This window comes from Oreochromis aureus, linkage group 19 (genome assembly GCF_013358895.1).
Source record: "Oreochromis aureus strain Israel breed Guangdong linkage group 19, ZZ_aureus, whole genome shotgun sequence".
Lineage (NCBI taxonomy): Eukaryota > Metazoa > Chordata > Actinopteri > Cichliformes > Cichlidae > Oreochromis > Oreochromis aureus.
The window spans coordinates 8,882,869-8,898,953 of record NC_052960.1 but is presented as its reverse complement, the minus strand read 5'-3'; the positions used below and the strand labels follow the sequence as shown (position 1 = coordinate 8,898,953).

At 41.1% G+C, this 16,085-nt stretch overlaps 1 protein-coding gene across 3 annotated transcripts in view; it reads right to left on the bottom strand.

The window, feature by feature from the left end:
- slc8a3 (solute carrier family 8 member 3) overlaps window positions 1-16,085 on the bottom strand; it is a 127,210-nt gene that overhangs the window by 7,645 nt on the left and 103,480 nt on the right. The window contains exon 4 of one of the 3 annotated variants that reach the window (XM_039602909.1): window positions 1,809-1,826. The exons of the other annotated variants lie outside the window; for them this stretch is intronic. Coding sequence (XP_039458843.1) covers window positions 1,809-1,826 — 18 coding nt within the window. The remainder of the gene's footprint in view (window positions 1-1,808; window positions 1,827-16,085) is intronic. 3 annotated transcript variants of the gene reach the window in all.

Below are 16,085 nucleotides of genomic sequence, written 5' to 3'. Positions count from 1 at the left end.
TGTGGAGATATTTGGACAATATGGACAGCACCACGTTTGATGAAAACCAAACACAGCTTATCAGCACAAACACCTCCTACTAAGGCATGGTGGTGGATGTGTGAGTGTTTGGGATTGCCTTTCAGCCGCAGGTCCTGAACACCTTACAGTCACTGAATCAACCTGAATCAACCTGAATCAACCATGAACTCCTCTGTATACTGAGGTATTCCAGAGTCGGATATGAGGCGGTCTGTCTGACAGCTAAAGCTGGGCTGAAAGTAACAGGACAAAGATCCCAAGCACAAACAGAATGGCTCAAAAAGAAATGAATCAAGCTGCTGCAAGGGCCCAGTCCAGACCTAAATCTGGCTGAAATGCTGTCGTGAGACCTTAAGAGAGCTGTACCTAAATGAATGCCGGGAAACCTCAATGAACTGAAGGAATCTTGTAAAGAAGAATGGGTCAAAATTCCTCCACAACATGAGCGACTGATAAAGTTATGCCAGAAACCATTACTTCCAGTTACTGATGCTAAAGGTGGTTCTGAAAGATACTTAATCATGGGGGTGTACTTTATTGTTTTTCACATGAGTGCATGGAGTTTTTTGAAAACCTTCACATGACTGCACTTTCCAGTTTTTGAAGGACAGTTGGTTTAAAGAATCAGTAGCTAAGAGAGCTTGACTGAAGCAGAGGATAAACTGAGGGGCTCCACCAGGTCCCAGTATAAGATAAATGAAAAGTTTTGCAAGTAAAGCTGAAAGAGCAATAAACATGGAGATGGAAATGACCGTGACAGGTCCCCTTCAACTGTAATGTGGAAGCTCTGATGAATTTGCGTCCAGTCCATGTCTGCCTGCGTGCCTTTGCTTTGTAAAGAAGCAGCAATGCTTTACTGAGCTCCTAAGTACATTCCATCAAGTCCCATAACATCAGTCCTGTGCTGTTCAGCTCTATCAGGAAGGAGCCCTTGTGCATCCAAAGGCCTCTCATCCTACTCTGCGTATGACACCCCCAGTGAGCCACCTGGTGCAGAGACCCTGTCATCTTTTATACGACTCCAGAGTTAGCCCTGCTGCTCTTTGCTGACAACATGCTTACCATTAAATATTAACATTGCCATTAACGATCACAGGCAAGTCCCCTTGATAGGAGGGCGCGTTTGCAAGTGCACACACGCGGGCATGCATAATATACCAGTGCATGAGTGCCTGCACACACACACACACACACACACACAAACACACACTTTTAAGCTAAATCAATTACACATCCAAGACAGTGTGTACCCTCAAGTCCTGACAGCATTTCTTTTGCTCATGTTTAAAATTTGATTATCCAGCCATTCCTTGGCACAGTGCTGCACCACTACATGACACAATTTGCTTGACAAGGATGGGAAATATAATAATAACAGAACCACAAAGAGGTAATTAAATTTCTAATTTCAGGACTGTAGGTTTTTATCTTAATTGTTATCAACTGTTTGTACCTTGCTCTTGACTAGAGAACATAATTTATGGATTTGTGATTAATAATCCTCTGATTAGCATGCAAAACCATCATTAAGTGAAGAAGAGCGCTTCAAAGGAGCCATGTATTGTTTGTAACAATGACAAGAGAAGAGGACACGAGCGTGGGCATGCAGTTTATTTATACCAAACCTCTCAAAGTATCAGTTCAGACTCAACATCTTTGATGGTGACAAAGAAATTGTTGTGATTTGGATTTCAGATCTTTAAGGCCTCATGTTAAGACCACAGCACGCACAAGAGGTGATGTTAGTGGAGATTCTTGTGGAGATAGAGAAGGAACGGACAACTTACCATCCGCTAACAACAGGGCTGTTGATGGAGAGGAGAGAGGGAGGAGGAAGAAGAGGGGAGGGAGGAAGGCATGGAAAAAACAGAAAATGCAATGAGCAATGAAAATGCAACAAAGAAACAAGTAAGAAAAAAAAAGGTTAATAAGAAGGAGAGAAATATGATGGCCTCGGAGAATTACTTTGTATTGACCCCGAGGTGCAACCGAACGTTCGATTGGCTGATGAGGAGGAAGGATTATGGCACTTTGTAGCTTTTTACAAGCATTTATTATGTTCATTAGGGGGGAAGCTGTTAGAAATCAACAAAGCTGTTGAAAGTTTTCCTTTTTTCCCCCCTTTTTTTAAATGTTTTTTACTCTCAGCTTTGGTCAGATAACTGAGAGTAAAGAGATGGCAGTTTCACATGAACACATATTTAACAAGAACACTAATCTCCTAAACTACTAAATATGACACATCCTCCCCTACAAGCCCTTTATTAAACAGAAATAGTACAGTAAATACTAACCCCTGAAACACGTTAATATGTGCATCCATTACAAAAGTGCATTTGCTGTGGACATCTGCAAATCGTGAAAGGTAACACTTCTATAAATACTGTATTATGTAAAAGCTAGATTCACTACTGTCAATATGGTGGAGGGGAGGATGACAAGAATTTATTTGGCAGCTTCTGTTAGGGGGTGTGGGCCGTGAAACAACAACAACAAAACCTGCATCAACCTGTCATGAATAGCTGCCAGCCGGCCTAAAAACCCAATGAGTGTTTTAAAGATTGTGTCACGAAAGCCTGCACGCTGCTTTTAAATTCTGCAGAGATTCATAACTAAACACAAGCAGCTCATGAAAATTCCCTGAATTTAAAGATTTTAGTCATTTTCAGTTTAAACCTGCATTAATTGGTGCTTGGCCCCTCAGCAATGACAAATAATTGTCTTGTAATACACATGTGTGCATCAGCATCAGCATTCATTAATTTCTACCTAGCTGTTTGTGGTCACCACGCACTGCTGAGAACAATCTGTGGTTTTTCAGCTGCTAAATTTTCACCTTTGTGAACAAGCTAATCATAATCCAAAATATGGAGCCAATTATACTCAACTGCCCACATTGTTATTGGGTATTTTCATAATAACATACTTGAAACTATGAGCAAATATCTGTATTTAAATCTCTTTTTGGGACGATCAAAAAATGTCACAGGACCACGAGGCTGTGATTAAAAAAAACATACACTTCTGCAGTATATGTTCACCTAGAATAAGCGAGCAGGCACTTGTGCACTTGCTGAAATATTCTTAGTCAGATGTGGTATTCTGTAACACGATGATGAAAATGTCTCTCGCAGCTGCTCAGAAACATCACTTCCCTTTCCCCACGTTTTGATTTGACTTTTCCTGGTTGTTTATCTGCATCCCGTAGCTGCGGATCACTGACACACTCAGATGCCCTCGGCAAAGTTTAAACCATAACAAAAATGAAATCATAAAGAAAGAAACTGGGGGTTTGTAAAGTAATTTGGCAAGAAAGATAATTGCATGACAAATTATGCCATTAGTGAATGAAAAGCGAGGAGAAAAGCCTCCCTATGGCTTTCAGCCTCTAGAGGTTCACGGTGACAGCTCTACCTTTTGACATCTTCACGGTCAAATTCTCCTTAAACAAACAAATTTTCACATGACTTAAAAAAGGAATCAGATGATGGGCAGGAAGAAACTAAGCTGTCTACATCCAACATGAATGGACCAGCTGCTTACTGAAACCTTTTTCACTGAGACATGATACTAATTAACCTGTTTGTGTTCAGAGGCACCTTATCAACTCCCTAAATCAAATACAGTCCACAGTTAATCATGATTAGAAGCTAAGTGCATTAATTGCTATGGGTGACTTGCTTCATTATCATTAGTGGTAGCCGAGCTGTGTTGATCTTAAGCCAAATGTGGTGGAGTGTCCACACCACACTAAGTAATAATAGGATGACATTTAAAAAAAAAAAAAAAAACGAGAAGGGAGCATCTAGCATTCACACATTCAGGTGCAGAAAATACACTAAAACAACTACATATTGTTAAAGTGGGCTTCTTAAAATCTCTAGCATGTATTAATTCATCAATAACTCTTTTGAACACCAGAATGATATCTACAAAGTACAAATGTTGTCCTTGGTGAACAAAAATTCAATTCAAATCCCTTCAAATTTATTTATATAGCACCAAATGACAACAATAGTCGCCTCAAGGTGTTTTATATTGTAAGATAAAGACCCCATAATAAATAAATAAATGTTTCCAGGTAGGAAAGAAGTGCTTTTGCTCATTATTTTGTTCATAATGATGCTGATAATGCGATCTGGAATGGTACGAGGAAGTTAGCTGCATCTAAATGTTCCACTTTTCGTTACATAAATTTATGTTTTATAAATGCAGAAGAGCCATGTTTTGATTGCAAGGGTCACTGTTCATTTGTGGCTAACATGCACACAGAGATCATTACTAAGTTGGTCTCTTTTTATTAGTTGGTTATAAAAATACATAAAATGAGCTATGTGCATGTAGACATAACTGGGGCCTCCAGTGAATGAAAGGCTATAGTGACATGCATGTTCTTAGGGACCATAAAGCCCTCATGAAGTATGAGCTCGGGGGGTTTAGACAGATTGACAAAATACTGGACTCTGATGCAACAAATTGCTGTTTATTTGTGCAAATGCTCCCTTACCTTAAGAACAAAATGCCCAGAATGTCAACGTGTGTAGGAAGCCTCTATCCCGTATCATTTTTCACTTTCGGTGGATAATTTCTGAGCCATTTTCAGCACAACCATCAGCGTGTGCACCCACAGTCATGCCAAAAAGGGAGAAAACAAACTCACAACTCTATTATCAGACACATAAACAGGAGTGTTTTAAAGGCAGTGGGCTGGCAGCACTGACTGCACTCACAGGCCAGAGTGCTGTCACTTTGCCAGGAATACAACTGCGATAGGGAAGATTAACCTAAGAGATGTAATTGTAGAGGTGGAGGAGTGTGCTTGTGTGTGTGTGTAGACAGTGACTGTGTAAGTGGAGGGCTAGGGTATCTGTGTCTCTGTTTAATTGCCATCATCAGCATGCTCTTTTGTGTGCTCTGCCTCATCAGATCTGTCCGGCTACAAAAGAGTGAGTCCTCCTCTTGATGTCGCACACATCTGGACTCTGAGACCAGCATCAATACGACACTAATGGGGCGCCGTTTCTCTCTTTAGCTCATTACGGAAGAATCATCATTTGACATACCGGGGCTACTCTGGTTGCCAAGGACAAAGTGGCTGTGCTGGGAGTGTTGTATGTGAATACATGAAGGAGTGGATGTATGTACGTATGGATGGGGGAAAGAGATACAAAATGAAGGAGAATTTTGTGCGTGCACAAGCAAAGTATGGGAGATGGCTAAATAGATTTATGAGGCAATAACAAAAGAATAGAAATGAGCGATTGGTGGAAAAAGGAGAGTAGCAGTGGAAGCAGGGATGGAAAAAGAAATTGAGGAAGCTAGGGGTATTAAAGGATAGAATCTGAAGGGATGGATGGATGAACACTGGCAGGAGCTGCTACATACGGATAGACAGATGAAGGGAGTAGTAGATATGATGAGGAAAAGAAAGACAGGGATTATTGAGTGGAATGAAAGGAGTGGGTGGATGGATAAAAAGATGGGATCAAAGATGAACAATCTGCTGGATGCAAGGAAGAATAATAATTTAGTGAGTAGTTTAATGGAGGGATTGGCAGAAATGAGAGGGCAAGAATTTACAGAGCAACCAAAGATGTGAGGTTGAAAAAAGGATAAGGAGTGGAGGAAAGAATACGTAGGCCACAGCCAAAACAAGGACAACTAATATAAGGAATATGAAAGAAAAAATGGGAATCTCAGCGAATGAACTAATGGACAGGAGGACAGATGGATGCTTGCGGGGACTGAAAGGATGGATAAAGGTACTAACAGAGCTAGGATGAGTGATGCATGAGTTGTCTGATGGATAGAAGAGGTACAGAATGAGCACTATTGATCTATATACAGAAAGATGGATGGAAATGGAGAAAGAAGCTGCAAGAACAGGCTATGGAGCAAAGAAGGGATTGCAGATTCTTAATAAGAAAGAGATCACAGCTTAAAGGAAAAGCTGGAGCATACAGTTGGATGTGATGTTAACTTGTCTGCATTTCGCATGTGTGACAGTCATGGTTCAAGTGAATAAGGTCCCAGTCACACAGGCTAACAAACAACATGGCAACCACCAGTCGTGAAGGGAAAAATGTGTTTCATAGCAGTTGCTGGAAAATCGATTGCTAAAGCCCCATACACACAGTGACCACCTGGCAACCACTGGTTGCCATGGAAAAATGTGTATTCCCAAACTGTGAGGCACAAAACCTGCTTAAGATTGCTGTGGTCACCTGTAGCTTGCATGACTCATGCCGACTTGTCTACAAATACTCGTCAGTTGCTCTCTGAGTGGTAGCGAAACTGGAAAAAGTGCGACAAATCAGAAACAGAGACCGCTTGTTTCTAATGCAAAAAGTTGCATCTTTTAAAATGTGTCGGCTGACTTTTACTTTAAATGTAGGCAATCCCAGTCTCCAGTTTGCGTTGCACAAGTTTTTTCTACGACTTTGCTTGGACTTCACGGGTATTTTCAGACAATTCAGAGCTCCTTTAGAGAACTAAGCTATTACAAGTCATCTTAAGGAGAATATGTGCAATCCATGTTATCGTTGTTGCAAAAACCTCACCAATTTTTTCAGTCTCATGGTGCCATTGGAGATCAGGAAAATAATTAGGTTTCATCAACCACACTGTTCAAACAGATAAAAAAAGACTATCTGCAGGATGTAAGCTAGAGACCATATAGCGACATGCTCAGGCAATAAAACCTCAGACTACACCTGCAGTTGAACATATCAGAAACAGGTACAGATACCTTATATAGAGGGCTAGAAGAATGTGAGACAAGGGTGTAAAGTGGCCAATCACCTTCAAACTTAACTTTTATGTGATTTAATGTGAAACTTTTGTGACTGTATGCGACTATGACAGAGCTGTGACATCACTGTATTGGCAAAATCTGTTCAACGCACACACATACACAGAAATGCGATCAGATAGGACAAAAAAGGATAGGTGGAAGGCTGAAGATGTGGACATAGAGGGAAGGAAGGAGGGTTGAGTGATGTTCATCTGTTTCCTGCAATCGTCCAATCATGAAGAGACATTATCTACTGTACTGAGCACAAGTCATCAGTCTTGATAAGGCACACATTTGCATTTGTGAAGATATCGACACCCGTACTGCACATCACATCCACACAGACAGACACACAAAGCGACTGTGAGAGAAAACGTGGTGCACAGGAATCTCAGCAGACAATCTGAGTGTTTCCTGCAGCTCAGAGTGATTCGTTAAATAATAATGGTTCAGGATTGCAGCTGAGTGGCCGCCGTCTCCGGTCTGCACCGCTACTCAGCTTGCACCAAACACACGCACACAATTGTCAGCCTGTGAGAGAAACAAGATGACAAAGACGGATGCTTCAGCTGCCTTTATTATCTTTCAATATGCAGGCTGTGTAACGCGTCCATCATCTTGTTATGCTGTATCCATGTTTCTGACGGTGTGGAATCGGAAGGAGTCAAAATGCTGAGCACACACCATGCTTCATCTTCTCAGGCAACGCTGCTAGACTGAATGAACTGATAATTTAACTGAATGCTGGATGATTTCACTTGAGCATCCTGATGGAGGTCTTTCATGGATGAAAAGTCATGTTTTTAATCTTGCTGCGGTAATTAATGCCGCTATGAGTAACGTTTTGACATAAACAAATCGTCGACACATTAATTTTGAGATATTATAGTGATTACTGTAAACAAATACAATCATTGCCAAGAAGATTGGCACACCCTACCATACACAACACTGTGTTTAAATGACATGCAGCAGGCTGCTGATGGTGGTCTGGTTTACGACAAACGAGGAAGAGTTTTGTGTTCTCCCATCATCCCATTTATTGCGTGTAATCCATCTTACATCATATCAGAGCATATCATATGGTGATTAGAGATGCTGGTAGGTGAGTTCTGTTAACCGTGAATACAACAAAGCCAGCTTCTCCTCTCTGATTCCACTCTTTCTGCTAATATAGGTACAGTAATGACTAAAGTGGTACTCACTTGGTAGAAAACACTAAATATGGGGATGTCCCCAAAAAGCCTAACTGTTTCTTTAAACATTTGTAAGAGGAATTGATTAGTTGTTAGGTTCCATATTTGGTTTAATCTGCATCTCTAGATAACGGCTGCTTGGGAGAGCCCACAAAGCCCCAGACAGTCTGCCTCGGGACACACCAGAGATGCTCCTAATCGGCACATATGCCGCATTTTGCTTGGGACGTTTTTTTTATATTAACAAGAGTCTTGTTCCTCTCGCTATTACCGCCTTATCATCTCTTTGTGGCCTTTCCCTATCTGTCTCTGGATCTTTCCCTTCAATCCTTCAAATGTTTTCTTTAACATCTTCTTTCTGTGGCTCATTCGTACATCTACTTCTGTCTTTATTTTCTTGTTTTCTTTAGCTGTATTAACTTGGTAGGTGAGAGGTTTAAAAGGTAGTGATTTCAACTGATTTAAACTGTCATTTTCTATCTGAATATCATTTATATTTTTATAAGGGTAAAACTGAACTGAAAAATTAGGGTCACCGGGCAGTCTTTCTGTCTTTTTCATTTCCTTTTAAATTAAAACTAGGCTACGTAAAACTCAATGCAGGCTGGATCTTCCTGTTTTAAATAAAAAAGAAATTTCATGTTTTTACATAAGCTACATTCAGCTCTTCCCTTATTCAAAGGGGGTCACCACAGCAGGTAGCTCTGCGTGTTTTGCACAACCCCTTCCCGACGCAACCTCAAAGGGATACGTGTCTCCCCCCGGGACTGAAATGAATCTTTCATTTGTTAGGCAAATGTTTGAACCAGTACACTAATTTCCCGCTTTTATGTATGAAAACAATTATTTCTAAGACTTATTAGAAAGATGTTCTGGTTCTGGATCAGCTACTGGCCAGCTTTACTGATAGTTGGCATCTTCGATATCCTGCAGAGTCCCGGATCACTGATATAATTTTGACTGCTTCGGTTTTCATGACTCTTGAGCATTCTTAAAATAGTTTTTAATATCATGCAGCGGCTAACATTTTGACAGGAAATATCAGAGTAGCAGTTTCTGCCTCTGTAAAGGCACCAGTCTGAGCTTCTGTGGATTGATTGATGTGTGGAGGTCTCTACCCACGCGCAACGTGTGACTTGCTGTGCTGCAGTGGTTTCACATGATCCCTCTGACTGATTGCGCTAAACAAGCAGAAGAGGATGTAATTAATGTGGGTTTAAAAATCAACTTTGAAAAGATGTTCTGGTGAAGCAAATGAAATGAACACAGAGGAAACATGTTAGTTAAACCTCAAAGATGCACAGTGCATCTCCATGTGGAACACTAACACTCTAAACAAACTTTCTTTGCTTGCAAGGAGAAAAAAACTAGTATCTCAATCGACACCTTTCAGCTGATTTTGTATTCTGCAGCTGACTCTAGAACGTTGCTCTGTGTTGTGTATTTGTTGACACCGGACGTTATTTGATTCTTCAATCTGGCTTTGAGGACTAGCTGCCCGTTGTTTGTAGAGATAGCATAATTCACTATTTTAAAAAACAGGTTATATTTTGCCAAATAATGCCACTGTTACAACAGCACCACCTCTTGTCTATGTTCATTCCCTACACATCCTCCTCGCCTTTCTCCATCCTGCCTCCATATTTTATGCATCTCTCATTCCTCGCCTCTGTTTTTCTCTCTCCCCGATTTGTCCGGTCCAAATTTCACGCTGAGCTGCGCGGATCAAGTGGAGACGAGCTCCCTCTACTTGTTAACACTCTGTTTATTCTGCAGCCATATCAGCCTCTCTGCCGTGTCAGCAGCAGGCAATTACAGAGCAGATTACCAGCTCTGATAATGTCATCAGACCAAGGCTTCGACACAAACACGCGCAGTGAATACACACATATGCATGCAAACAACTAAACACTGAAGTTCACCAACATGTAGAGGATAAGCACAAACTTACACCTGCAAGTAAACAAGGATTCCGCAAGCGTGGCAAGAAACCTAGAAGTACTTCAAGTTTATCCCGCTACATTGTAACTGACAGCTGTATGTGATCATTTATAATAAATGAAGTAATTACATAGAGTAACACAGTAGTTTAAAACTAACAGTTCAAAGCTATAAGGTTCCTGGTTCAATCCTGCCACCTGGCTGGGTATTTTCCTGGGTCTACTGCAGCTTTCTACCAAAGCCCAAGGACATGCAAGTTAGTTCATTATTTTAAATTGGTGGTAGCTGTTGATGTGAGAGTGTGTGCTTGTCTGTCTCTCATTGTTAGCCCTGCGACTGGTGATCTGTCCAAGGTGCACCCCAGCTTTCGCCCAAGCTCCAGCAACCCTGGATGGATATTCTTTCGACAAATCATCACTTAAAATGATATCCTTTATAGCCAGTGTTGCAATGGACGCATGCTGAAGTACAATTCAAAAATTATTTTATGCTTCTTTCTACTTTAACTTCACTCTAGTTCGGGGGAAATGTCCACTACTGTGTCTGTCTTAGAATAGTAGTTACGTTACAGCTAAAATATATTATTAATGGTACACAAGAGGAATCATTTATCATACAGCAAACAGGACAGTAAATAATAGAACACTGACAAAGTCCTTTTCTGTAATAATTGTATACTGTATGTTTGCTGATAATAGTTTTACTTCAGGTTTAGATTGCAGCATTTTTACTTTAAAACGAGTTATTTAAAATTGTAGTTTTGCTACTGGTTTGAGAACGTCTTCCGCCATTGCACCAAATGCAATGCTGTGTAGTTAAGATAAGATCAGGTGACTTGGTGTTCAAACTGTGTTGCTGTCACACTCCGATGACTAAGTCACAGACACAGAGAAGTTTTGTTAAACTGAGATGCAACTGCTATGTTGCAGAGAAGCTTGTAATCATGACTCATGTTTTAGCGATGTCCACACTGGATTTTAACCTGTTGCAGTCTGGCAAAAACATCTGCATTGTGTTCTCATCTGTTTAGCGAGGAAAATGTATTGGTCTGCAATCCACCAGAGGGTTCTCTCTCTGGAGACTGTGTGTTGGAGATGTGCTGAGTTCATCGGGAATCGAGGGGTCTCTCAGCTACTCGATTTAATCTATTGTGGCCACTGTGCTTACTGATGTTACCCTGAGAGCTGATTAACTGCCTTGCTTGGCCTTTGCAATCGCACAGGCAAAGCTGCTGCCGCCACTAAGTCGTCTCATCGGCTTTTTAAAGCCCAAGGGGTCCTTCTAAAGCTCTCAATATCCACTTATCATATACAACATTATTATCTGCACCATTATTATGCCTTTTCTACTAAGCACTACACTGGAAGTAACTTTTTTGGTTGTTTTACCCTCTGGATATCAGACAGCCTGCATATGAATATTTCAACATGTGTATTTTGTCCCTAAATGAGACATCTTTCAGAATAGCTGGTACCACACAATTAAAACAAATGATTCAGCAATATTACTCATTTGTTGACACAAAAAAGAACAATTTCTTAGACTAAGGCAACTGAGACTGAATCAAGAAATACTGAATTTTTACAGGCAGGTAATCTTGTCAAGAGAACCCCCCCCCCCCCTCCATTTATGCATCATTTTATGCATTTATGGTACTGCATTCATTCATTCATTCATGCATGTATTGTGCATTTGTTCAGTGTCTATATCTGTATTTGGTGTTAACTATATCTTGCCTTCAGTATTAAGTCCACTCTGGAGAAGAGGATTAGTTGTTATCCAAATACCATCAGATCCCTCAAGGTTTTCCTCTGAACAGAGCTATGAAATCCCACAGCAATCAAAGGAAGCTCCTAAAAGCACAGCTTGCTGTTTGCATATCAAATGGTTATCATGCAGGCCTGGAGATCAGTTGGAGACCTCTCTGACAGCCTCCAGTTGCTAGGGAAAAGGTGTACTCCCCAACCAGTCAGCAAGTTGTTGCTGGCTGTCGTAAAGTACTGGAGAGGGTGCTGCACTACAAACCTCCTTCTGATTGCTCAAAGGAGGAATTTGTAAAACTAACTGCAATTTCGTTCCCAAGTGGAGGAATTTAAGTATAAACCTGCTGTATTGAATGTACAGATACATTAGTTAGGTAAGATCTCCAGTGCTTGTGGCAAGCTAAAATTTGTCACACAGAAACTCACGTTTTGTCAAACTCATGTTTTAACACTCCATTCTGAACCTCTTGATGCATGCTCAATCATCCACGTAAGGGAATCGTAGAAAGTTGTTTTCGGTTTTTCTGGGCGTGGCCTTTTCAGTGGGAGAAATACTTCATTGGTCATCCAAGTGACCTCAGTCTCAGCTGACATCAGGTTTCCCCTCATAAACAATATGTCTGTATAGTGACCAAAACTAGCAGCACTTTCATCCATTCTGAATGCTGATGAAAACCCACTGAGAAATGTTTTCCCATAATTAGATTTATAAAAGTTGTAAAGCTGTTTAGGCTAAAATCAGCTTAAAATTTGCTCTTGATTTTTGCTAACTTCTTCTTCATGTGATTTTAATGGCAACAGATTCAAATGAAAGAAAAATAATTCATTGAATCTAGCAGCAAACAGGAGTCATAGATGTGACCCTCCAGTGCAACACCTAACATACAGAGCTAAACCAAATGTTGTTCAAAAGATACAGAAGTGCTTGCTCATAGGGGGTCATATGATTGTTGGGTTTTTCTCTGTATCTACTGTACAATATAAAGCGCCTTGAGGCGACTGCTGTTCTGATTTGGCGCTATATAAATAAAATTGAATTGAATTGAAAAAAATATGATGACACGGATGACACACTCCTCTTCTTTAACTTCCTGCGGCTGATCGCTACAGTGGATCGTTTGCTTTCATCCTCTTCTGTCACACCAACAATCTGCATGTCCTCCTACAAACATAAAACTCCTGTGTGGTCTTTCTTTTCTCTTCCCAGATAGTAACTTCATTTTCAGCATCATTTGTCCAGTCTATCCACAGTCTCTCCTCTTCACATGTCCAAACCATCTCAGCCTTTTCACCAGACCTTATAACCTGATGTCCATCCTGGTCACTCCCAATGAAAAGCTTCACATGTTCAACTTTGCCACCTCCAGCTCTGCATCCTGTGTTTTTGTCAGTGCCAGCATCTCCAAACCATACATCACAGCAGCTCTCACTGCCTATTAAATAACTATTAAATGGTGATCTAAGTCACCTGTAAAGATTTCAAATAGTTAGCCTAACAGCTTCTGCATACATGTAGACCTACATTTCAGACCCTAACTGTTACTCACTTTTAGACCAATAGGGATCAAATTTTCTATTGTGTGCATTCCTGTAAATTTATGGCTGGTTTGATGATACAATTTTGTAACAGTATTTGGGTTGAAATGAAAATGAATGCTGTATGAAAGCTACAATGTAGCTGCAACATTGAAATCTGGTTTAAGCGCTTCCCTCAGCTGAACTTGGTCAAGGAAAAAGAAATCATTCTTTCTTTTTTTTTCTTTTTTTAGGGAGGGTACTATACATAGCAGCATGGACACACAACCACACATGTGCTCCTCACACCTCCGAGGTGACTGCTGACATGCCCCAAAATAAACTGGTTTAGTCAAAATAAATCAAATCAGAAGTCAAGTGACTACTGGGAGCCATCTAGCATTAAAGGGAGGGACGTTCACTAATGCAAGAAAAAGCACATGAGTTGCACCTCCTGTTAGGTGTGTCAGTGAGGGGTGAGCTTGGTTTTCGGGAGGGTAGGGGCAACATAGGAAGGTCATCAGTGACACCGACTTTAATGAGGGCCCACACAGAAGACCGGTGCCCTTGCCGGTCCCCCCGTGTGTTAAGACAGGCCTGACACTGTAGTGTGCCACTAGCATGGCAGGTAGCAGTGCAGCTCATCCATATCTCTGTGCCGAGAACAGCCCCCCCACACACCTCTCAGGAACAATTACCGCTCTTCCAGCTCCTCATCACAGATGGCGAGGGCTTTCAGAGCGACCCCCGCCCCTCGCCGTCTTTCCTCCGCGTCTCATTGTATCTTTGGTTGACTGTGTCTGTCTCTCTCTACCTCTCTGTCTTTTTTTATTTATGCTTAGACTATTTCTGTCTGCTTCCTCCTCCCTCTGCTTCTATCCCCCTCCTCCTCCGCCTTTCCCCCTTTGCCTCTCCCAGCTCCAAACTCAACAGTTCAATTTAAATCCATTACACCCAAGCCCCTGACAGAGTGTGGCATCCATGGTAACCGTTACTAGACAACATTCTTGCTGTGACTCTGCAGCAAGGCCACCGCTGGCAGGGAGATGCACTGAAGGCATGTGGGGCGTTTTGACGTAAATGCCTGTGTCATTTGCTAAGTGACAGGTCCCGTCCTTCAACCGCAACCCCAATGTGGAAGGGGAAAAGATCACATCATAAATCATATCGTGCTGACGGAATGAAACATATTTGTTTAAAAGCATGACAATTCAAAGCAGAAGGATGAATCTAATTTGATAGCAATATGGCATCCTTCTTTTGTCATTCCCTGTGCATGGCTGCCCCTGTAGCCCTCCTATCTGCTGAGCATGATGCTGCGTAAACATGGGTAGGAATTTAGCAGCAGTGATGGCTGAGGTAAACCTGCTCCAAGCCTCCGTTCTTGAAGAAAGAGTAAAGACGCACTAAATCACCAACACAGCACCTCACATCCTACACTAACTACTGTACAAAACCACAGTAATCACAGCAGAGAAACTCAGCTCTGACCTTTCCACTTGGAAGGCGGTGCTGTAAGCATACACTGCACTTCCACTATTGTCTTGATTCATGCAAAGTTGGGCAAACAATGTACATAAAGATAAAGATTCACAGTGAAAATATGCAAGGTTATAATCACAATCAGAGATAATTAAAGGGACTGCTCATGCAGTGCTTCCCACAATAACACTGCATCAATGAATTACCATTTAATTGCATGTTGATACAATCAATGCTGCTGTGACAGTTAGCTTGGCGCTAGCAGAAGGGGAAAATTATCATGCATTTCTTCACTATAATGGAAGGAAACTGTAAAAGAAGACATCTGCCTTTTAAAATAAGTGGCAACTGTTCTTGGAAAATGATTGCTGCCATCATGCCATTAAAGCTACACACATAATGGCGGTTATAAGCTGTCTGAAAAACTTTTCGTGGACTTGATGCAAATTATGATACTGTTTTTAAATCTTTTTTCTCTGCAATAGTCATTCCGTCATTCTCTAATACCTCCTCTGCTGTTACTGGTGGATTTAGCCATTATTGTGCTGGATTTAGACTAAATATGCCTCAAATCCAAACACAGAAAATGGAGAGGTTAAACTGACTGTGGTGGGACTCTGGTGTGGTGGTTATCAGTGTCACCGCAGAGCATAAAGGTTCTGGGCTGGTACCTGCGAGTCTGCTGGGGCCTCTGAATCTGCATGTTTTGCAGGTGCTCTGGTCCAAAGACAAAGCGCACAAAGGTTTGACAAAAGCGGCGTACGCTAAAGGTTTAGCTTGCTATTGTGCCCTTTTTAAAAAACATATTTTAATAGGTGGCCTTTTCACCACTTTTCTAGCAACGGTGAGCTGCAAGGTGGTCGTTGTCCTCCAGCAGCTTCCTTCTTATTCTTTTCACTAAGCTCCAACATGTACCAGCTCAGTTTAAGTTGTTTTGGATGCCAAATTCTTGCTTTTTTTCTTTATTTTTGGCCAGCAGCCAGTTTCTCTCTTAACAACTTCACAGCTCTCTTTATGGCACTATGCAAATTGTAGATAGCAATCAAAGACCTGTCAGTTCAGAATGGAGGTAAGAACAAACCAAGCTGGTGGACACGTTCATACATTTTATGGTAATGGTGATTTTGTGGGCATTTTATGCACACATTAGGAAACAAGGCACCTTGTGAAGCATCCGAAGAGCCATAGGTGACCATCTCAAGTGAAACTGCTTATTAACTTTCTTTACAAAACTTGAGTTTGCTTGGCTGCACTATAAACAGATGAACCAACTAAATATCTGTTTACATCTGCCAAAGCAGATGTGTTTTTTATGAATCTTTATTGATCTAAACTTTGATAGCTCCAGTTTTCAGCTTTTAATTGACAATTTTC